Below are 23,693 nucleotides of genomic sequence, written 5' to 3' on the forward strand. Positions count from 1 at the left end.
AGATCTGTGAAGTATGCCGTTGGTATTTTAATGGGAAGTGCGTTGAATTTATATATTGCTTTGGGTAGTATGGACATTTTAATGATGTTGATTCTATCAATCCATGAACACGGTATGTACTTCCATCCATTTATGTTTTCCTCTATCTCTTTTATTTTAACTTAAATCTTTATTGTTCAGATTATTACATTTGTTCCTCTTTTTTCCCCCATAACTCCCCTCCTCCCAGTTCCCGCCCCACCCTCTGCCCTCACTCCCCACCCACTGTCCTCATCCATAGGTGCACGATATTTGTCCAGACTCTTCCCGCATCTCCCACACCCCTTTCCCCCCCAAGAATAGTCAGTCCATTCCCTTCCTATGTCCCTGATTCTATTATGATCACCAGATTATTTATTCACTTGATTCTTAGATTCACTTGTTGATAGATGCATGTTTGTTGTTCATAATTTGTATCTTTACCTTTTTCTTCTTCTTCCTCTTCTTAAAGGATGCCTTTCAGCATTTCATATAATACTGGTTTGGTGGTGATGAACTCCTTTAGCTTTTCCTTATCTGTGAAGCTCTTTACCTGACCTTCCGTTCTGAATGATAGCTTTGCTGGATAAAGTAATCTTGGTTGTAGGTTCTTGGCATTCATCACTTTGAATATTTCTTGCCATTCTCTTCTGGCCTGCAAAGTTTCTGTTGAGAAATCAGCTGACAGTCGTATGGGTATTCCCTTGTAGATAACTGAGTTTCTTTCTCTTGCTGCTTTTAAGGTTCTCTCTTTGTCTTTTGCTCTTGGCATTTTAATTATGATGTGTCTTGGTGTGGTCTTCTTTGGATTCCTTTTGTTTGGGGTTCTCTGCGCTTCCTGGACTTGTAAGTCTATTTCTTTCACCAGGTAGGGGAAGTTTTCTGTCATTATTTCTTCAAATAGGTTTTCAATATCTTGGTCTCTCTCATCTTCTGGCACCCCTATAATTCTGATGTTGGTACGCTTGAAGCTGTCCCAGAGGCTCCTTATACTATCTTCATAATTTCGGATTCTTTTTTCATTTTGCTTTTCTGGTTGGGTGTTTTTTGCTTCTTTGTATTTCAAATCTTTGCCTTGATTCTTGCGCTCCTCTGGTCTGCTGTTGGGAGTCTGTATAGTATTAGTTATTTCAGTCTGTGTATGCTTAATTTCTAGTTGGTTCTTTATCATAACATCGAGGGTCTCATTAGATTTCTTGAGGATCTCACTACATTTATCGGCGGCTTCTAGACAGTTCTTAAGAGACCTTAAAAGTGTGGTTCTGAACTCAATATCCTCCATTGACAGTTCTGTCCTGTTTCTTTGTCTCCGCATTTTTTATGCTTTCTTGGTGCACCCCCTAGTGTTCTTTGTGCGCAGTCTTGTTGTAGTTAAGCCTTGATTGTTGTCGGCAATAGTGGGGGTGATTTGACCTCCAGGCTAACTGGCTATGAGAGTCTGCTGTGTCTGCAGTGGGAGAGCTTCTGTGCTGGATCTCTAGGGCGGTGCTAATCTAGAGTTTGCCTGAGGCTATCCAGCAAATGGCTCTGCGCAGGGCTTGGGCGGGGTGGGTCCCTGGGGATCTACAGGGCGGGCCGGAGCGAGCAGTTATGGCTGCTCTCAGTTCCGTCCCTAGGGGCTCTGCCTCACAGAGTCCCAGCAACCGCTGCAAACCTCGGAGAGAAAGCTGCCTTCGAGTTCCAACCGAAGCCAGACAGTCCCGCTTCTCCCGTTTGAGTCTGGGTCCCTAGTGACTCGCCCGGATCTGGAGCTCAGAGTCTGAAACTCCCTCCCGACTGAAAACAACAACCGCGCCCTCCGCCTCCTGCCCGCTCCGGGTGCACTCCGCACCTTAGTATTTCACTTCAGCACTGCGCCTCCTCTGAGTCTGGGTATGATATTCTCTTTCCTCCTAGTTGTAGAATTTCCACTCAGCCAGCCTTCCTGTGGTTCTGGATGATGTCCGTTCCGTCTTTTAGTTGTTTTTTGAAGTGGTTGTTCGAGGCAGCAATCTCCGGCATTAACCTATGCCGCCATCTTGGTTTCCTCTCTCCTCTATCTCTTTTTTCAACGTGTTGTAGTTTTCTGAGTACAGGTCTTTTACCTCCTTAGTTAAGTTTATTCCTAGGTATCTTAATTTTTTTGTGCAATGGTAAATGGGATTGTTTTTGTAATTTCTCTTTCTGTAAATTCACTATTGGTGTATAAAAATGCCATAGATTTCCTGGCATTGATTTTGTATCCTGCTACATTGCCAAATTTGTTTATTAAGTCTAGCAATTTTTTGATAGAGTCTTTAGGGTTTTCTATGTACCGTATCATGTCATCTGCGAATAATGACAATTTTACTTCTTCTTTTCCAATTTGGATGCCTTTTATTTCTTCTTCTTGTCTGATCACTATGGCTAGTACTTCTAGTACTATGTTGAACAGGAGCGGTGAAAGCGGGCATCCCTGTCTTGTTCCTGTTCTTAAGAGAAATGGTTTTAGTTTTTGCCCATTGAGTATGATGTTGGCTGTATGTTTGTCATATAAGGCTTTCATTATGTTGAGGTATGATCTTTCTAGTCCCATTTTGCTGAGTGTTTTTATCAGAAAAGGATGCTGGACTTTGCCAAATGCCTTTTCTGCATCAATTGATATGATTATGTGATTTTTGTCTCTCAATTTGTTTATGTGATGTATCACGTTTATTGATTTGCAGATATTGTACCAGCCTTGCATCCCAGGAATAAATCCCACTTGGTCATGGTGTATAATTTTTCTAATGTAATTCTGGATCTGGTTTGCTAGAATTTTGTTGAGGATTTTAGCATCTATGTTCATTAGGGATATTGGCCTGTAATTCTCTTTCTTTGTAGTGTCTTTATCTGGTTTTGGGATTCGGGTAATGCTGGCTTCATAGAAAGAGCTTGGAAATGTGCCTACCTCTTGAATTTTTTGGAATAGTCTGAGAAGGATTGGTTTTAGTTCTTCTTTGAATGTTCGGTAAAACTCTCCTGTGAAGCCATCTGGTCCAGGGCTTTTGTTTGCTGGAAGTGTTTTGATTACTGTTTCAATTTCATCAGTAGTTATCGGCCTATTTAGGTTTTTTATTCTTCCTAATTGAGTTTTGGAAGCTTATATTTTTCTAGGAATGTGTCCATTTTGTCCAGATTGTCCAGTTTTTTGGAGTAGAGTTGTTCATAGTATTTTTTTTTTTTACAATCCTTTGTATATCAGTGGGGTCAGTTGTTACTTCACCTCTTTCATTTCTGATTTTGTTTATTTGGGTCCTCTCTCTTTGTTTCTTGGTGAGCCTGGCGAGAGGTTCATCAATCTTGTTTATCCTTTCAAAGAACCAGCTCTTGGTTTCATTGATCTTTTGTATTGTTTTTTTGGTCTCTATGTTGTTTATTTCTGCTCTTATCTTTATTATTTCCTTCCTTCTGGATACTGTGGGCTTTTCTTGTTGCTCTCTTTCTAATTCTTTAAGTTGCAAGGTTAGATAATTTATTACCAGTTTTTCTTGTTTTTTGAGGTAGGCCTGTAGAGCTATGAACTTCCCTCGCAGGACTGCTTTCATTGTGTCCCAAAGATTTTGGATTGTTGTGTTTTCATTGTCATTTGTTTCCAGGATGCTTTTTATTTCTTCTTTGATCTCTTTGGTAACCCAGTCATTGCTTAATAGCATGGTATTTAGCCTCCAAGTGTTTGATTTTTTTTATTGTTTTTATTGTAGTTGATTTCCAGTTTTATGCCATTGTGATCTGAGAAGATGCTTGTTATGATTTCTATCCTCTTGAATTTGAAGAGACTGCCTGTGTCCTAATATGTGGTCTATCTTTGAAAATGTCCCGTGTGCACTGGAGAAGAATGTATATTCTGCAGCTTTGGGGTGAAATATTCTGAAGATGTCAATGAAGTCCATCTGATCTAGTGAGTCATTTAGGATTGCTGTTTCTTTGCTGCTTTTTTGTTTAGAGGATTTATCCAGTGGTGTCAGTGGGGTATTAAAGTCCACTACTATGACTTTATTGCTATCGATCTCTCCCTTGATATCTTCCAGAAGTTGTTTTATGTATTTGGGTGCTTCTGTATTGGGTGCATATATGTTTACCAGAGTTATATCTTCTTGTTGAATTGCTCCCTTTAGTATTATGTAGTGGCCTTCCTTATCTCTTGTTATGGCCTTTACTTTGAGGTCTATTTTGTCAGATATAAGTATCGCAACCCCAGCTTTTTTCTCATTTCTATTTGCCTGAAAATTTTTTTTCCATCCCTTCACTCTCAGTCTGTGTGAATCCTTTGTTCTGAGGTGGGTCTCTTGCAGACAGCAAATATGGGTCATGTTTTCTTATCCATTCAGCTACCCTATGTCTTTTGATTGATGCATTTAATCCATTTACGTTTAATGTTATTATTGATAAGTACTTGTTTATTGTCATTTTTATTCTTACTGTTTGTGTTTCTTCTAGCCTTTCTGTTTCTTCTTTTTACAGCAGTCCCTTTAGCATTTCTTGCATTGCTGGCTTGGTAGTAGTAAACTCTCTTAGCCCTTTTTTGTCGGTGAAGCTTCTGATTCCACCTTCAATTTTGAATGATAGCCTTGCTGGGTATAGTATTCTTGGATTCAGTCCCTTGCTTGCATCACTTTGTATATTTCATTCCATTCCCTTCTGGCCTGGTGTGTTTCTGTTGAAAACTCAGTTGATATTCTAATAGGAGCTCCCTTGTAAGTAACTTTCTGTCTCTCTCTGGCAGCCTTTAAGATTCTTACTTTGTCGTTGGTGTTTGCCAATTTAATTATGATGTGTCTTGGTGTTGGTCTTTTGGGGTTCATTTTGTTTGGCACTCTATGTGCTTCTTGGACTTGCATAGTGTTTTCCTTGCCAATATCAGGGAAGTTTTCTGTCATTATTTCTTCAAACAGGTTTTCTATTCCTTGCTTCTCTTCCTCTTTTTCTGGTACTGCTATTATACAAATATTGTTTCATTTTGTGTTGTCCCAAAGCTCCCTTAGGCTCTCCTCTTGCTTTTTAAATCTTCTTTCCAATTGCTGCTGTGTTTGTGTGTATTTTATTACCTTGTCTTCTAATTCACTGATGCAGTCCTCAGCCTCTTGTAGTCTACTGTTTAAGCCTTCCATTGTGTTCTTCATTGCAACTATGTCATTCTTCATCTCCTCTTGGTTCTTTTTCATGTTGGTGACATTCTCATTCAGCTCCTTATAATTCTCATTGAGTTGTGTGTATTTGTCATCCAGCCATTTGAGCATCCTTATAACCATTACTCTGAATTCTTTCTCTGATAAGTTGCTAGCCTCAGTTTCATTTAACTCCCTTTCTGGTGATCTTCTTTTTCTTTCCTTTGGGGATTGCTTTTTTGCCTCCCCATGTTTTGCTGTAATGTTTTAATTGTAGATCTAATTGTTTTGCTACCCAGGTTCTTTTGGGGATGGTGCTACTGGTGTGATCTCTCAAGTCTCCTGGGCTTGTTAATCTAGCTTAGCTCCCTACTTGAGCTATTTGGGTTCTCTTGGTGTGGGCCTGTGAGCTGGAAATGCGCAACTGCGGTGTCTAGAATTCTGCAGCAGCCGTGGAGGGGGGTGTCCCAATTTTTGCTATCTTATGACCTTGGTTGAAGTCATGCATGCCCAGAGGGGACTCACAGTGGCACTGGAAAAGCATGCAACTGTAATGTCCAGAGTTCTGCAGCTGAGGGGTGGGAAGACTCAGTTTTTGCTGCTGCACCTGTGGTGGATAGGCATGCGCTCCCAGTGGTGGCTCACAGGGGCACCAGTGGTGCATTTTCCAGCGTGGCATACTGAAGCACTTTGAAGGGCCCTGGCACTGAAGCCACATAATTGAGGTATCTGTGGGCAGGTATCCAGAGTGATTGAATTCAGAATTTCTACTGCCAGGGGGAGTGCGTCCCTGGTTGTTCAAGATCACACCTAGCCAGGGCTCGCAGCAGCTCCCAGGAGCGCCTGGTGGTTAGATGGGCTCTGGGTGCCTGCTCCTTGGAAATGCGCAACTGTGGTGGTGAGATTGCCCGCACAGAGCTCTGACACACTCTGAGGAGCCCTGGTGCTAAAGATGCGCAGCTGGTTGTCTGTGAGCAATTATTCAGGAAGAGGGAATTCAGAATTTCTACTGCGAAGCAGCGCGCCCTTGTCTGTTCAAAATCACACCCAGCAGGGTTTCACAGAGGCATCCAAGAGCTGCCTATGGAGTGGTGTGCCCTGGAAGTCTGCGCGCTGGAAACCCGCGGATGTTGAGACGCCCACCCGAATGTGGCATCCGGAGTTCTGCAGCTGGGTAAGGCGAGTTGCACTTACTGCTGTGGGAGCGGTGCACCTTTGGAGGTGGAAGTCCCAGGTCCATGGGTCTGTGGGTGGGGCAGCAGGATTTTGGCTGGAGTGGCTGCTGGGTCGCGGGCAGTATTCAAGTCCTGTCTGGGTGGTGGTGCTGATGAGTTCCTAGAAGAGGCCGCTCTCCCCTTCAAGATGGTGTGGGCTCCATGCCCGAATCCCGCAGTCCAGGGAGTGCCGCAGCGGTGGTAGTCTCTCCCTGTCCCAGAGAGCCTGGTCTGCCAGCCTCTGCTGCTCCTGCCGGATTTAACTGTCCCTCACTCACTCACACACACAACACACACATCCACACACTCTCCTTTTATCCCCTCACTCACTCACTTCCTATCCCTCACCTCCTTCCTGCCATCCGCCATCTTTTTCAATCTATTTCTTCTTCTTTTTTCCCTAGGGTTGCTATTAAAGGGTTTTTTTCCTTCTGCCTGATTTTATTTATTAACAGTGTGGGAAAGGGTAGGATCTGTTTCCAGCCAAACTTAGTACTTTAAATTTCCTGAGCTTATAATCTCACATTCACTGGCTTAACTTCTTTTTACTGCACTTTAATCTTTGCTGTTTTTACTTTTAAACCTTAAATTGCTACATTAAAGACTTTTTCTTTCTTTCAAACAGAGCACCAACTTGGTTGCCTTCCAGAAAAATAGGTAGGAGAGAAACATGCTGGTTGCTACTGCAATGGATACATCTCACGTAAAAGTAATGTGCTTTTTACTTATGGTGTCTCATTAATGGTGAGATTTAATGCTTGAATAATAACTTTTAGTTTACTCTGTAAATAGTAGTGGAAGAAATTTTTAAATTTCTTTTTTAATTTTTTAATTTTATTTTTTAAAATTAAATCTTTACTGTTCAGATTATTACATTTCTTCTTCTTTCCCCCCCACCCCCCATAGCTCTCCTCCACCCAGTTCCCACCCCATCCTCCGCCCTCATTCCCCACCCACTGTCCTCATCCACAGATGCACAATTTTTGTTCAGTCTCTTCCCGCATCCCCCTCATCTCTTTCCCCCCCAAGAATAGCCAGTCCATTCCCTTTCTATGCCCCTGATTCTATTATAATAACCAGTTCATTCTGTTCATCAGATTCTTTATTCACTTGATTTTTAGATCCACTTGTTGATAGATGCATGTTTGTTGTTCATAATTTGTATCTTTACCTTTTTCTTTTTCTTCTTCTTCTTAAAGGATGCCTTTCAGCATTTCATATAATACTGGTTTGGTGGCGATGAACCCCGTTAGCTTTTTCTTATCTGTGAAGCTCTTTATCTGACCTTCAATTCTGAATGATAGCTTTGTTGGATAAAGTAATCTTGGTTGTAGGTTCTTGCTATTCATCACTTTGAATATTTCTTGCCACTCCCTTCTGGACTGCAAAGTTTCTGTTGAGAAATCAGCTGACAGTCGTATGGGTACTCCCTTGTACGTAACTGACTGTCTTTCTCTTGCTGCTTTTAAGATTCTCTCTTTGTCTTTTGCTCTTGGCATTTTAATTATGATGTGTCTTGGTGTGGTCTTCTTTGGATTCCTTTTGTTTGGGGTTCTCTGCGCTTCCTGGACTTGTAAGTCTATTTCTTTCACCAGGTAGGGGAAGTTTTCTGTCATTATTTCTTCAAATAGGTTTTCAATATCTTGCTCCCTCTCTTCTTCTGGCACCCCTATAATTCGGATGTTGGTACGCTTGAAGCTGTCCCAGAGGCTCCTTATACTATCTTCGTATTTTTGGATTCTTTTTTCATTTTGCTTTTCTGGTTGGGTGTTTTTTGCTTCTTTGTGTTTCAAATCTTTGACTTGATTCTTGCGATCCTCTAGTCTGCTGTTGGGAGTCTGTATCATATTGTTTATTTCAGTCAGTGTATACTTAATTTCTAGTTGGTCCTTTAGCACAACCTAGAGGGTCTCATTAGATTTCTTGTAGATCTCATTAAGTTTATCGGCAGTTTTTAGAAAATTCTTGAAAAACCTTAAAAGTGTGGTTTTGAACTCTATATCCAGTAGTTTGCTTTCCTCCATTTCTGTCATTTGTGTCTTGTTTCTTTGTCTCCGCATTTTTTATGCTTGCCTGTGTTGATAAAGTGGTCTTCTGTGCTAAGTGTCCTCTAGGGCCCAGTGGCTCAGCCTCCCCAATTACCTGAGGAGGACACTTTTGGTGCACCCCCTTGTGGTCTTTGTGCACAGTCTTGTTGTAGTTAAGCCTTGATTGTTGTAGTTAACACTGGGAGGGAATGACCTCCAGGCCAATTGTCTGTGAGAATCATCTGTGTCTGCAGTGGGAGAACTTCTATGCTGGAGACACCCCTCCGTGGCAAGACTTGCTTCAATGGGGCTTTGGTGTTCACTGGGTCTGCCCCCTGAGTGTGTCCTTTAAAGGTCCGAGAAGCTGCAAACTGGATGGTCCCACTCTGACCAACGGGCACACCGGCTCCTGGATTGCTAGAGAGGTGCTAATCTAGCCTTTGCCTGAGGCTACCCAGCAAAAGCCTCCCTGCAGGGCTTGGGCTGGGCGGGTCCCACAGGCTCAACAGGGTGGGGTGAGCAGTTTTTGGCTGCTCTCAGTCCTGCCCTCATAGGCTCTGCTTCTCAGTGACCCGGTAATCGCTCAAGCACCTCCGAGAGAAAGCTGCCCTCAAGTTCCGACCGATGCCAGACAGTCCCGCTTCTCCCATCTGAGTCTGGGAGACTCGCCGGGAACTGGAGCTCAGAGCCTGAGATTCCCTCCCGATTGAAAATGACAACTGCGCCCTCAGTCGCCAGCCCACTCCGCGTGCACCTCTTTACCTTAGTATTTTACTTCTGCACCGCACCGCCTCTGAGTCTCAGTATGCTTTTCTCTTTCCTTCTAGTTGTAGAATTTCCACTCAGCCAGCCTTCCTGTGGTTCTGGATGATGTCTGTTCCATATCTTAGTTGTATTTTTGAAGTGGTTGTGCGAGGCAGCAAACTCCGGTGTTTACCTATGCCGCCATCTTGGTTTCTCAAATTTCTTCTTTTTAAGCTTAAATTTACTTCTAAACAGCATTCTTTTTGGCTAGTGCTCATTTGCATATATATGAAAATTTTACTTAGGACTTTACTAGAACCAGTTGCTCATAAACTATTGGCTTCTCATATGAATGAGTTTATATGAGATCTTGATTTTATCGTGAAAAGCTAACTTATCAAGTAATTAAAGTATGCTCCTTTATTGAAAAAGCAAAGTAAGCAAACTTACACATTTGACCCATGAAGTACAGATTGCCCACCACCCCCAGCCAATATGAAAAGCAGGCTGGGTGGAGGTCTGAGGCATTATGTACATTCTTATCTTAAAATTCCGCTGCTGAATATTCTGGTTTAGCTTAAAAAGTATCCAGCAACCTTGTCCTGCCAGGCTTGGAGACTGAAACCTCAGGCATTCTTGCTCAGAGAAAAATGGCCCGTAGCCCCCTTTTATTTTATTTTCCCCTTTCCCCCTCCCTTTCTGTATTAACTATTTGCTCTGTCCTTGGCAGGCTATAAACTAGTGGTCTTGCCTTTATTTATTATTACAGGTAGGCTATAAATTAACTAGTGACCTGGCCTTTGTTTAAACTTTCCTGGAACTTTTATGACCCTTTCACAATTCTTGTAAATAGTTAACTTTAGAACTTATTTCTTTCTTTTAACATTTCTCTTTTCCTTCTCATCACATATGCAACCTTCACAAATTTCACACTTTCAAATTAGCCTTCAAACCTTCTATGTCCTTCAAAAATGCATAACTACTCTAACATTCTGTCTTTCTGTCATACCTTCAGCAACTTTTCTTTCTTTTTTCTTTAAAATGTATTAGAATTCTTCACACTTAGAAACATTAATTTTTCAATGATAACCAAAAAGTAAACAGCCAACATTTCTTAGACTGACATTTATCAACACACTTTAAACACACTCTTACTTTCAGGAAAATATACATTCAGAAAGTGTAAGAGACCTTCTGTAATAAAAACTAAGAGCCAGCTAATTAAAATGTGTCTAGCAATTAATGTTTCAATATTTTGTTATTTTAGATATGTATCATTTAACCCAGCAATGCTCCAAAGCCTTTAAGTTATCCAAGACTTTGGAAAATTATGTACAGGCATATGGGGCTGAAGAAAAGGTGAGGGTGGGAGAGAGCAGGCTCAGCAGCCCATTCCCAGGCCTCTAGCGGCTTGGATTTAAAACTGTCAACTTTTTCCTTAGAGATAATATGCTAAGGTTTGGGTGATAATGAGAAAAGAGTGAATGAAGGTATTTAGTAAGATGCAGCGTAGAGGTGAGGTGGCCAATGGCTGTGAGACTAACCCACCAACCCCATAATAGAGACTGAGGAGCGGACAAGGGTCTCAGCGAATTCGGAGAGGGCAGAATAAATTCGGAGAGTGGCCTTCCCTTCCGCACCTTGGGCAGAGCCTAGGCGGGGGTCTCGGGTTTGAGCAGGACTTGGCTCAGTGTCCTTCCTGTTGCATTTCAAGCATGGGCCCAGAGGAGGTTCAGCCCCTGACTTACCCTCGGTTGAAGGGCCGGCACTTGGTTTGGGGTTCATGTGAGTAGTGGCCAGGAGCTGGAAGGCCTCCTTCTGGGCCTCAGCCTTGGCCTGATCTTGTCTTTGTTTTTGGATTTGGGTCCCTTTGTCTCTATTATTAAAGACCTTAAAGGTCAGGTAACAAGGTCTTTTTGAGGGGTTTGTGGACCTGTGTCTATTTTTCAAAGTTTATGGTGTGTTTCAGGAGCTGATCTATAATTTAAAAAAGTGTAATTAGACCAGACGTCCTTCCAGACGAAGCTGGGGCTGTTGCTTTGAGGGCCAGGGCAGCAGCCAAGGTAGCAGCCTCGGCCCTCGGAGCCCCTTGCATGAATTTCGTGCATCAAGCCTCTAATTGGGATATAAAATGGGTGTTCAGAAGAAGGGTTTCCACTGGGGAGGTGGGGTCTAAGGTGGTAAATTTCTGTAGAGGAGGACAGGAGGACACAGATATCATGCCAGGTCAGGTCATGGGCTGGGTCAGGCACTCAAATTCCTTAGTAAAGGTGGTCAGGTCAGTGGAAAAAGACCTGAGACGCCTCAATCTGTGTGAGGCTGGACATAGAGAATGGGATGTGGACTCAGACGATGCCCTCAATTCCTGCTGCCTCCCTCAGGAGTGGATTTGGCGTGAGAAAAGAAGAGGCTGTTGAGGAAGGCAGTCTTTGGGTGGCCTGAGAATGAGTGTGAGATGGGAAAGGCTGTTTGAAGCTCATGTTCTCAGGATTTGGCTCTCAGGGAGTGGGGGAGAAGGTGGCTGCTGGTTAGGAGGGTCTGGAATTTGGGAATCTACTGCAGGTGAGGGAGACCGGTGGTCTGCTGGGTCAAAAGTAGATTCAGAATTAGAAATGTTAGGGGTAAGATGTTTTGTGTGAAGGAGAAAGATCTGATAGGTAGCACAGGACTGAGAGAGAGGATTGGGACTGAAGGGTGTAAAAAGGGCTGACGTAGGGATTCTCTGACCATTTTCCAATGCAGTGACAGCAATGATCTAAAGTGCTTAGTGTGTTAAAATTGAAAGTGCTATTTGCACGTCTTTGTGACTTATTATCTAGTTTATGCTGTGGCCAAACAGTGTTACAAAATAAAATGAGTTGGTTGGGCATGATCTCCCCATGAGTGTGCAGAGGGAGTGTAGCGTGGAGAGAGGAAGGGTGAGTGACAGACCACAAATCCAAAGGTGACTGTTTAGGGCAGGGGTTCCTGTTGCTAAACAAATCACCATGAGAAATGAGAGGTGACCCTCTTGACTGGGTGTCCCCAATCCAGAAGGACCCAAAGCCAAATGGCTGATGAATCTTCTGGCCTAGCACTAGGACTTTTGAGATGAGAGACTTCTGAGAAGTCAGTGAGAGAGAGTGGGCAGAAGACCCAGGATGAGGGCAATTGTGGAATGTCACTCACCTAGAGAAGATTGGCTGGTGTGGGACGGAGGGTCAGCATTGGAGAAGGAGAGATTCCCTGTCTGGCATCCTCCTTGGCTGGCTGGCTGGCTGAGGGTGAAGGGGAAACCCCCGTAAGGGTGGGAGGCCTGATTGAGGCTGGCAATCAAGTACCTGAGTAGGATTCGGAGGTAAGCCGAGGAAGAGCTGCCTCTGCCTACTGCTCTCCAAGTAGCAAACTCAGGGTGACCAAAGCTGGGGCAATGGCTCCCCATCCCCATGGAACCCTCCGGGTTTCGGCACCAAATGTTAGGTCCGCGAAGTAGGAACACACGAGGCCAGAATGATGAGGGATTGTGAATTTATTCGATCAGCATCCAGTGACGGGAGTCAGCGGCTTTTAAAGGATTTTTGGCGGGCTTTTCCTGTGCAGAGAATTCTTTGTGCATACCAGGAGGGGAGATAATGGGATGTGGTTGCAGCAAGTGAAATGTGGTCTCAGCAAAGGGAATAGCCATAGTGAAATGGCCTGAAAAGCCAGTTCCCGGGGGAGGGGTATTGATTCAAATCTTTGATTAGACCTAACACAGTCAAACAAAATCAAGTGTGGAATAGAGTAGAAACATTTTCAGACATGCAAGCAATTGTACCTCTCATATCCAAGTTCCCTAAAAGCAAAGCTTGAAGCAAAGGGTTATATACAGACCCTTCTGGAAGTTGGGACCCAAACACAGGCCCTTGACCCAGCTGCAGAATTCTGCCTCCTTCTGAGTGATAGAGGGAGTGTAAGAGGGGAAATGGGGAAGCCAACACAGGGATGGATTATTGAGTTGTCCACCACAAGTGACTAGTTGCTCTATTCCACGTGGTCATCTTAGAACCTTTATGAAATGCAACCTAATTAGAGCCATCAAAAGCAAGAAAGGGGAAAACATTTATCTACTGTATGCAAACAGAACATAGCTATTATTTTTATATTTGACAAAGCCTCCCATGTACTTCAAGTATATTAAATAGGCCTAATTAATTTAAAATTTATGTTTTATAAGGAGAGGGAACAAATTCTGATGTATTCCAGGGACCCACTGGAATAACTCGAAGCCATTTCTAGGTTAAAAAGAGTCTTAAAATTTAAACACTGGCAGGTAGGAGAAAGGCTTTTTGTTGCATCCTTTTGGTAACTCCTGCTACTGGGACAGTACCTGACTTCTTTTGTCCGTTTTCATATTTAGAACCAAATAAGTAGCCCCGGTATTAACTAACAAAATAATTTGCTCCCCACTGTCAATTGTACCCAGGGCGCCTGTGGAGAAATAACAATTGGTTTTGAAAAACCAAGGGGAGCTCCTGGGTCTCTCCCTCATCATCAGAATTACCCGTCTAGCCCTGACTGGTTCAGCTCAGTTGTTAGAGCATCAGCCCACAGACCCAAGGGTTGCAGGTTGGATTCCTAGTCAAGGGCACATACCTCAGTTGCAGGTTCCCTTATTTAAACACTACCCAGTGGCAGTGTTTAAATAGGGGAACCTGCAACTGAGGTAGGCGCGAGTGGCAGACAATCAACCTTCCCAGTGTTTAAGTAGGGCCACGTGTGGCAGACAATCAATCTATGTGTCTCTCTCATGTTGATGTTTCTCTCTCTCACTCTCTCTCCATTTCTACCACCTCCCTCCCTTACACTCTCTCTAGAAATCAATGGAAAAAGTATCCTCAGGTGAGGATAAAACACACACACACACACACATACACACCACTCTGCTCTACCATCTGTCTACATGCTTCTCCTTTTCTCTCATTTCTCTTTTTTCTATCTCCAGTTCCCTTGCTGGGTTTGGGACAATCCTTTTTCCAATGCCCTTCCTCCCTGCAATATGCACACTGACTCTCCCTTAGAGGTCTTTTTCTTTCATATGCCTCTGACTTTTTCTTCTTTTTCACTTCCTCAGTTCTTTCCCTTCTTGCTTCTTCCCTCTTCACAAATGTACAACTTTCCTATTACCTTTTAGTTGGCCTCTTCTTAACTCATTCAGAAATAACCAACTTTAGAATACCCTATTGTCTCCATATATATCAAAATATATCTCCATACCTTATACCTTTTATTACCAAAACCATATAGTTTTTTAAATTGAATTAGAATTCTTTTTTTTAATATATTTTATTGATTTTTTTTTACAGAGAGGAAGGGAGAGAGATAGAGAGTTAGAAACATCGATGAGAGAGAAACATCGATCAGCTGCCTCCTGCACATCTCCCACTGGGGATATGCCCGCAACCCAGGTACATGCCCTTGACCGGAATCGAACCTGGGACCTTTCAGTCCGCAGGCCGACGCTCTATCCACTGAGCCAAACCGGTTTCGGCGAATTAGAATTCTTAATTCTTAAAAACCTTAATTTTCAGTGACAACTAGCAATCTTTAGATTGGCAAATTTATGAATCATTTTATAACTTCTAGAAACAGGTTTTTTCATTGGCAAATACACTCATATTTTCAAGAGACATAACAAAATATGTGAACCCTCTTTTTTAAACCCAGGCAAGACAAACATATATTTTATGTTAATAACTCTAAAAGACATCAACCAAGTTTAAACCAGCTTTAATATCAAATATTTTCCCCGACCGCATGATACTAAAAAACAAACAAAAAACATTTGGGACAGTTTTATTTATTTTTACCACATACATAAACAGTATTACTCATAATTGTAGAGAAGGCAAGATTTTTCATTTGTCCATGACAAGTTTTAAGAAAGCTGGAGTGGGAGCTCGGCTGGTGTGGCTCATGGTTGAGCTTTGACCTATGAACCAGGAGGTCACAGTTCGATTCCTGATCAGGGCACATGCATGGGTTTCAGACTCGATCCCCAGTGGGGAACGTGTACTCTCTGTCTCCCTTCCTCTGACTAATCAACAAATATGTGTGTGTGTGTGTGTGTGTGTGTGTGTGTGTGTACACATATATACATATACATATATATACTAGAAGCCCAGCACACGAAATCACGTAGCCCCACCCACCCAAGAAGCCTTGCATGGCTTGCAGCCCCCCCCCCCCGCCCCCCGCCACCCGAACGTCTTGCCAAGCTCCCAGCCCCGCCCACCTGTGCCAGTCTTTGGTCCTTAGGACCACAGGTTTTTCATAATATAGATAAGCTGGAGTGAGGCCCTAGCCAGTTTGGCTCAGAGGATAGAGCGTCAGCCTGCAGACTGAAGGGTTTGATTCCGGTCGAGGGCACATGCCTAGGTTGCAGGCTCAATCCCCAGTAGTGGGTGTGCAGGAGGTAGCTGATCACTGATACTCTCTTATCATTGATGTTTCTGTCTCTCTCTCCCTTCCTCTTTAAAATCAATAAAAAATTTTATTATTAAAAAAAAAAAAAAAGAAAGCGACCAGATCCAAGATGGTGGCCAGGAGGAGGCTGATGAAGGAGCTTGAAGAAATCTGCAAATGTGGAATGAAAAACTTCTGTAATGTCCAGGTTGATGAAGCTAATTTATTAACTTGACAAGGGCTTATTGTTCCTGACAACCCTCCATATGATAAGGGGGCATTCAGAATGGAAATCAACTTTCCAGCAGAATACCCATTCAAATCACCGAAGATTACATTTAAAACAAACATCTATCACTCCAACATCGATGAAAAGGGACAGGTCTGTCTGCCGGTAATTAGTGCTGAAAGCTGGAAGCCAGCAACAAAAACCAAGCAATCCAGTCTCTCATAGCACTGGTGAAGGACCCCTAGCCTGAGCACCCCCTTCGGGCTGACCTAGCTGAAGAATACTCTAAAGACCATAAAAAAATTCTGTAAGAATGCTGAAGAGTTTACAAAGAACTATGTAGAATAGCGACCTGTGAACTAAAATCTGCCACAATTGATTCCAGGGAGTGTGAGCAGAGACCCCGAGCAGAGCATTCAGACACCCCGCAAAGCAGGACTCTGTGGAAAATTGACACAGGCCACCACCTGGCGTTTGCTTGTGGCCGTTACTAACTTTCTACAGTTTTCTTAATCAAAATAGGTCTTAGGTAACCTGTCAAGAAAGGATTAAAAATTTAAGATGTTCTTAAAAAAAAAAGAAAGCTGTAGTGGGGAGACAAGAGATATCAGGCATGACTGACTTTAGCCACTTGAGTTTTGAAGGGTCATTTTTCCCCTCACATTGAGGTGGGGCCATCTGCTCCTAAAGCCTTCACAGGATTCTGGGCAACAAAAAACACACAAATCTAATCTGAAACTGAAAGTACATCTCTCCCCCAAATAAAAAGGCCAGACCACTGCCTTCTCAGGCACTTCTATCAAAGACGGACCAGGACCGAATCACCAAGGATCTCCAGGAAATCAGGTACCTGATAACTCGGTTCTGTTCTCTGAAGGGGAAGGGTCTCTGAGTGTGAGGACCCCAGGAGGGCTCCTAAGGAGAGACTGGTGTTTGGATGGGACTGGAAGAATATCTGAAGCCAGAGGTGATTCCTATAGTGGCAGTTATTCCAAGAGCCAAAGCCACAAAGTCAGATCTGTGTAAGAAATATTCCAGGTAGGGGGGTGAGGTCAGACCTGGAAAATAGGGAACCATATCGAAGGACGGACATGCTGTCTATCCTTCCCTCTTAAATTTAAAACCTTAATCTTAGATTGTGCAATTTATATCCCAGAATTCTGAGGCAGTACTGTTGGTCCCTGTGTCTCATGGTCCCTTGTGCAAAAGTGTCCTCCCCCTTCCTATGGTTAGTCAAGCCTAGATCTTCAGGTCAGAATAGGAATATACTTATTTCCCTCCTTCCCCACACCAAATTCTACCTTTCCTTCAAACCAAGAACCCCCTGAAAGCTTCCATGCATGTTAGCTCCCCTGATAGAAGTAAAGGTTGACAACATTGAGAGATGTTCAGAAGTATTGACTTAAGTTTGAGCCCCAGATTAACAAAACTTTGAGACAATCTTAAAAAACACACACAACCTACACATTTGTGAAAGGATTCATAGTAATTTTTTAGGGGGAGTAAAATGTCAGGGCTTGTGAAGGATCCACTAAAATGTGATCTGTTTTTCTCACTGGCCATCTGAGTGACACCCAGCTCTGCCTATGACCAGGATTAACTGTTTCTTTACCAGCTCCCTACTGATTCACTGCTCCCTGTGTGCAGGACCCAGGCAGAAGTCCTGGTTAGCTGCCCAAAAAGCAGAGTATATAGGACTCGGGCTTCCAGATTTGCAGTAGGGATGGAGTCATCAGCACACTCACAGTGGAACTAATGTTCACACCTCACTTTCATTATCTTATATTTTTTTGCAGTTAGTTTTGAACTTGGAGATGACTTCTCTTCTAGCCACAGCAGTTCGCTTTTTGATCCTAACTCCATGGCTAACACAACAGGTAATATATATCACCCCCTCCACCCTGATCCTGCTGACTGGCTTTTCCCTCACATCTTTAAAAGTGTAAAATTCCCACAGTTGAGTCTGAGGGTAAAGCCATTGAGAGAGCATGAGTCTGAAAAGATTATTTTAAATATCTGGAAACAAAACAGAGTAACAAAGCCTAGTTTTTTCTTTTTACACTACTCACGGTATAATAAGATTGTCTTCGTGTGTGTACCATACATGAGTGCTATGACAGGAACATGTCACATTTCATGCTAAGCAAGAAGTCCAGACTGTGGGCTCTGGGCGCATCCAGTACTTGCAAATGGGTCAAAGAACACTACCTCTTCTCTACAGGTGACCGGCCGGGTACGACCAACTAATTCATGTGAGCTAGGGATGGCTGAAAATGCGTTTGATGATCAGTATGTGGGCTGCACTGAAGAAATGGAGGCAAAAGCACCCCAGCTGTTAGAAGAAGAACTTAAAGTGAATAGAAATTTAAGAGCAGAATGGAAAAAGGCAAAGACAAAATGGGAGGAAATAAAGAACAAAATTGACTCTTCAAAACGACTCAATGATTCCCATGGAATAGCTCTAGTCGCCTATACTGGAGATATTGCAATAGAATTTAACAAAGCTGTCAGAAACTTCCGTGAAAATACACATAAGTTTCAGTTCAAAGCCTTCCATTATTATTTGACAAGAGCTCTTCAGCTTCTCAGGACAGGGGAGTGTTATATAGTTTATAGAGGCTGTAAGACAAAGTTTGATTACAGTGGGAAAGGAAATGTACGTTTTGGCCAATTTACCTCTTCATCTCTCTCTGAAGATAAAGCTAGAAGGTTTATTTCAGGTCATAAGGGAACACTGTTTACTATCAGAACCTGCTTGGGTGTTAAAATTGAAATGTTCTCTCAGCATCCATCAGAAAAGGAAGTGCTAATTCCAGGCTACGAAGTGTATCAACAAGTCATCCAAAATAACAATGACGTTTCACTTGACAGGCCCCAAAAATTTAAGAGTAACTACAATTGCTTCTATATCAACAGCTCAGGTGAGTCTGGGACTGTGTCCCAGGTGGGAGTGGTGGGGACACCCTGAAATAGAAGAGGGAGTTCTCTGCTACCAGAGGCCACCAGGGCAGAGCACAATGGGGCCTTCAACCAATTGCTGATGAGTATTAGGTTCCTAAAAATACAGGGCTGATATCCTGGAATAGAGAGCAGCTCAGGCAGTTCCTCGTCTGGCCATGCTCTTAACTTCCCTGCTGTGCAAAACGGTCAGAAAGATCTGCTGGGCACCAGGAAACATGAGTTTTGGAAACTAATATGTCAGGGGGTATAGGAAAGGTTTGGGGGAGCTGGGAGACCTGTTCTCAGGCAGAACAATACAGCCACAGCAGTAATCCTGCCAGGAGATGAGGGTGCCTGAGCTGAGCAGGGGGCGGTGGGGACCAAGGGAAGTTGGGGAACTGGTGTTGTCTATGAGATATTCTAGGAGAAAGAGAGGAGGGGGAGTATGGTTAGAAAATAGGATGGTGGGCCTTGAGATTTCCAGGGTGGGTACTTTACAGAATGTGAGTTGTCTGGAGGACATTTCCATAGCAGTGGTTGGTTAGACTGAAGAGCAGGTGAACAGTGTTGGAGCTGAGGAAATCAAAGAACTGGAAGAGTTTGCACCAATGGGCCACATAGTAGACCCAATGCACAGGATGATACCTAGACAGATGAAGGTTAGGGATGGTAAAACCATTAGTGAAGGCATATGAGTGAAGACATATCAGTAGTGGCTGGAAGGCTGTTTACCTGTCCAGCCCTGTGATGGATGAGAAAGTGCCACCAAGGGTTGCCTCCACTTTACCCAACCTTTCCCAAGGTGTCCTGGCTCTCAGGTTTCCTTGCATTTACACCTATCATTCCTTCTGGCCGAAATCTCTGACTTCATGTCATATTTCATCCAATCTAAGACACTATCAATTTAGTAAAGTAATTATCTTTCACTATCTTTCACTAGCTCAGATATCACTTCTAATTATAAGCCTTCCTTGATACTCTCAGGCAAAATTAAATACCATGCTCCATGCCATAACTTTGGGGTCAGTCAACCTCAATGGTAATCCAGGCTCAACAACCATTAGTTCCGTGAATTTGAACAAGTTACCTGAGCAATCTATGTTTCAACTACCTCATTTGTAAAATGAGGATATAAATAGTAATACTTCAGTAGTGTGTCTGTGAGAATTAAGGAAGTTCTTAACTTATTGCCCGGGACATCGGTATTGCTTAACAAATACTCTTTTCTTTTTTTTTTTTTTTTTTTGCCCCCATGGAGAACCTTGTATGCATCTCAGGCATACATTCTCCATCTCCATGGTAATAATTTGTTTACAGTCTGGTGATCTCTTTAGTGCCAGAGACTTTGTCTTCCTGCTCCCTCTGCACCCAGGGCCTGTCAGTAATGCCTGGCTTGAATCAGGACTCCAGTAGTTGTTGCTGAAGGAAGTTAGGTATTGTTGAGATTCCATGGTCCAGCCAGAAGTGGAAATGAGCTGCAGAGGGACTGAGTATCCAGCAAGTTTCAACCAAATTAGTCGTTATGCTCTGAAAGGTTGCTGGAAACAAGAGAAAAGTTTGAAGTAGAAAGGAACTGCAGAGAGTGATTACTGGGAGACTGAACTTTTACCTGTAGAATTTTGAATTTGGATCAAGCCTAATAAAAACAGGACAACCAGGCAAACAATCCAGCAGAGGAAAGGTGCTGCCCTCCCATCTCAGGAGCAGTGCTTGATGTTCATTCAGATTCAGGCAGACTGAGCTGAGAACCCCAGGAGAGGAGGCCAGATTCCACCCAAAGACTGAACTCTTATTAACACTAGACTAGAGTATATATGTTGCTGCAAAAGATGTATGTTCATGAGGTCCCGATCCAGAAACATATTCCTAAGTGGACAAAGACAAACATGGAGGGGCTCCCACAGTGGCCAGGGATCTGCAGGGCCCATGTGGGGAAAGCCCTTCTTACTGAGGCACATGTGGCAAGAAGCACAGGGGCCTGAGAAGTGGGGATGGGAGAGTGTGAGGGGTCCATAGCCCTGAGAACTCAGTCCACTCAATGTGACCTTAAATTCAGAGACCCAAAAGGATGTGTTCTCACAGTCCACTCCCTTTCTGGTATTCCTGGGTATTTCAGGAGCCCCTGAAAGGCAAAAGGAGAGTCTAATTGCTGGCTAAGTAAAAGGAACCCCTCGGGCTCAAACTGGTAGTGTTTTGATCCTGGGGGAAGCTTGAAAAGTCTGGGAGGCCCATGTCTTAAGAAACACCATAGAGAAACCAAACCTTTCCTTCTCTTCCTCCCATTGCAGGAATGAAAGAAAGTTCTGCATTCATTCTGCTGCTGCCTGGCCTCCTGGTCCTGAGGCTCCTCCCTGCTGAGCTGTAACCTTGCCCTGCCTGGTGCCTGGTTCTGCATGGGGTATTGGGAAGGGAGGGACGCAGGGTCTGTGTGTGGCTTATGTTAGTGCTCACATACCCTGAGACATCTAAGGGATCTTCTGGGTCTGACCGCAAAAGTATGCTTCCTGTCTCTAAATGCACTTAGTACCTGAGATAAGTCCCTAGTCGAGCGGTTCTCAGCCTGTGGGTCGCGACCCCTTTGGCGGTCGAATGACCCTTTCACAGGGGTCACCTAAGACCATCCTGCATATCAGATATTTACATTACAATTCATAACAGCAACATTACAGTTATGAAGTAGCAACGAAAATAACTTTTATGGTTGGGTCACAATATGAGGAACTGTATTTAAAGGGCCAGAAGGTTGAGAACCACTGCCCTAGTCTCTCGACACTTCGCTGTGATTAAAAAGCAATGCTTTTACACACTGTCAGCAGTAACCGCCTTTAAAATGCAATTTAATCTTGATGAATGTTATAATCTAAAGCAATAAACCACTGATAATCACACCTCGCTTTTCTGTGACTAGATATTACTACGAGTTGTATTCTTTGCCCCGGAAATTCTCCCAGGGCATTAGATGTGATGCTGGCATTTTCACAGTTGAGAAGTTTCATGTCTTATACTTCTCACAGATATCCTTGAAGCCTTGATTGATTGAGCCAGAAATACCAGAGCTGTGTTAGATAAATCCTCCCTGCACCACCCCACCAGAAACCCAAGCAGTCACCAAGCCCTGTCAACTTACTTTAACAATAGCTCTCTATTGACTGGGGAAGTATTTCTTAAGACAAAAAAAAAAAGCACAAGCTATAAAGAAATATTTTGACATAGTAATAACAATATAACTCTAATGTATTGGGTACTTACTATGTATTAGGCACTCATTGTTCTCCATTGTTCTAAGTAAGCACTTAATATGTTTAGTCATTTAGCCCTCATAATAACCCTATAAGGTAAGTTCTATTTTTCTCCAATTTTACACTTGAGGCACTGAGGTTATGTAATTCACTGTCAAAGAATAAAACAAAGGTAAGGAACAAGGGAAGGGAATAGATTAGGGAAAGGAAGGGGGTGAGGTGTTAGGAGGGGTTATTCTAATTAAGCAGTGAAAACTAGTACTCCTGATAGGATAGAGTCCATAGGTCTGCACATAATTTGCTACAATAAATCCTAAATTCTTTGACAGTTAAAATCTGGCATACAGCCCTAGCTGGTTTGGCTCAGTGGATAGAGCGTTGGCCTGGGGACTGAAGAGTCCTAGGTTTGATTCCAGTCTAAGGCATATGTCTGGATTGGGGGCCTGATCCCTAGTTGGAGGTGTGAAGGGGGCAGTCGACCAATGATTCTCTCTCATCATTGATGTTTCTATCTCTCTCGCCCTCTCCCTTCCTTTCCTCTCTCTGAAATATATATATATATATATATATATATATATATATATATATACACACACACACACACACACACACACACACACACATATATATATTTTTTAAATCCAGCATACAGACCTGGCCGGTGTTGCCCAGTGGCTCGGATGTTGTCTTGTGCATGGAAAGGTTGCCAATTCGAATCCCCTTCAGGACAAATGACCAGGTTTCGGGGTGGATCCCCAGGAGGGGGGGTGCAGGAGGCCACTGATCAATGTTTCTCTCTCTCTAAATTTTTTTTTTTATATATAAATTTTTATTCCTACCCTCAACACACATTTAATGAGCATCTGCTCGGTGCCAGTTACTTTTTTTTTTTTTAAATATATTTTATTGATTTTTCACAGAGAGGAAGGAAGAGAGATAGAAAGTTAGAAACATCGATGAGAGAGAAACATGGATCAGCTGCCTCCTGCACATCTCCCACTGGGGATGTGCCCGCAACCCAGGTACATGCCCTTGACCGGAATCGAACCTGGGACCTTTCAGTCCGCAGGCCGACGCTCTATCCACTGAGCCAAACCGGTTTCGGCCTCTCTCTCTAAATTTAAAAAAAAAAGAAATCTGGCATACAGGGGTCATTAAAGGTTTATGATTAACTTCAGCACAAAGAACCACTTTGATGAAATAAAGTGGTTCCATTTTATGTCTGTTGATCTCCTAGTTGAAAAAGGCACATTGTTGCAAAACACCTGGGGAATAAATAAAGCAGAACCCTATCTGATAAACAATGAACAGGCAATATTAGAAGGATATAACTTCCTTCTTTCCCCTTCCTCCCCCAATTCCAAATCACAAACAGCAGCTAATTACAAAACCTCATCTCTTCTAGCCAACGCCACTCTGGCCCTGACGACTTCTGTTATTACTCTTGTTCAGAGTAATTCTAAAACTGAAAGGGACCATAGGAAATGCACATTCATACCCAGAATGCTTTCTTCCTCCTGAGCATGAGGATTCTCAGAGACCCATGGAGATCAAGGGTCCACAAGTTAGGATTCTGGCAAGACTTTCAGTCAAACAAAACCAACATCCAGAGGACACTCCACAAGGGTGAGGGTATGAGCTGCTGGAACAGAATCAGTAGTGGGTCCACACCAGGGAGCTGGGAAGTGAAGGCCCTTCCTTCCTTCCTTGGAAGACACACCCTTGGCTTGTGCTGCAGGGGAGGCTGAGCTCAT

At 43.2% G+C, this 23,693-nt stretch overlaps 1 protein-coding gene and 1 pseudogene across 2 annotated transcripts; both read left to right on the forward strand.

Moving 5' to 3' along the window:
* The first annotated feature begins 15,661 nt into the window (after nucleotides 1–15,661).
* On the forward strand, nucleotides 15,662–16,010 carry LOC308525494 (ubiquitin-conjugating enzyme E2 L3-like; annotated as a pseudogene). Its single transcript has one exon. The product of its transcript is annotated as a ubiquitin-conjugating enzyme E2 L3-like (transcript).
* A 1,564-nt stretch (nucleotides 16,011–17,574) lies between these two features.
* On the forward strand, nucleotides 17,575–21,065 carry LOC308524798 (T-cell ecto-ADP-ribosyltransferase 2-like; the record flags this gene model as incomplete). The annotated part of the gene is made up of 3 exons (XM_081099356.1): nucleotides 17,575–17,637; nucleotides 17,982–18,681; nucleotides 20,989–21,065. The coding sequence occupies 3 exons, from the start codon at nucleotides 17,575–17,577 to the stop codon at nucleotides 21,063–21,065; spliced, it is 840 nt and encodes a 279-aa protein (XP_080955482.1).
* Nucleotides 21,066–23,693: the final 2,628 nt, after the last annotated feature.

Source organism: Myotis nattereri (genome assembly GCF_964212035.1).
Source record: "Myotis nattereri genome assembly, chromosome: 9".
Taxonomy (NCBI): Eukaryota; Metazoa; Chordata; class Mammalia; order Chiroptera; family Vespertilionidae; genus Myotis; species Myotis nattereri.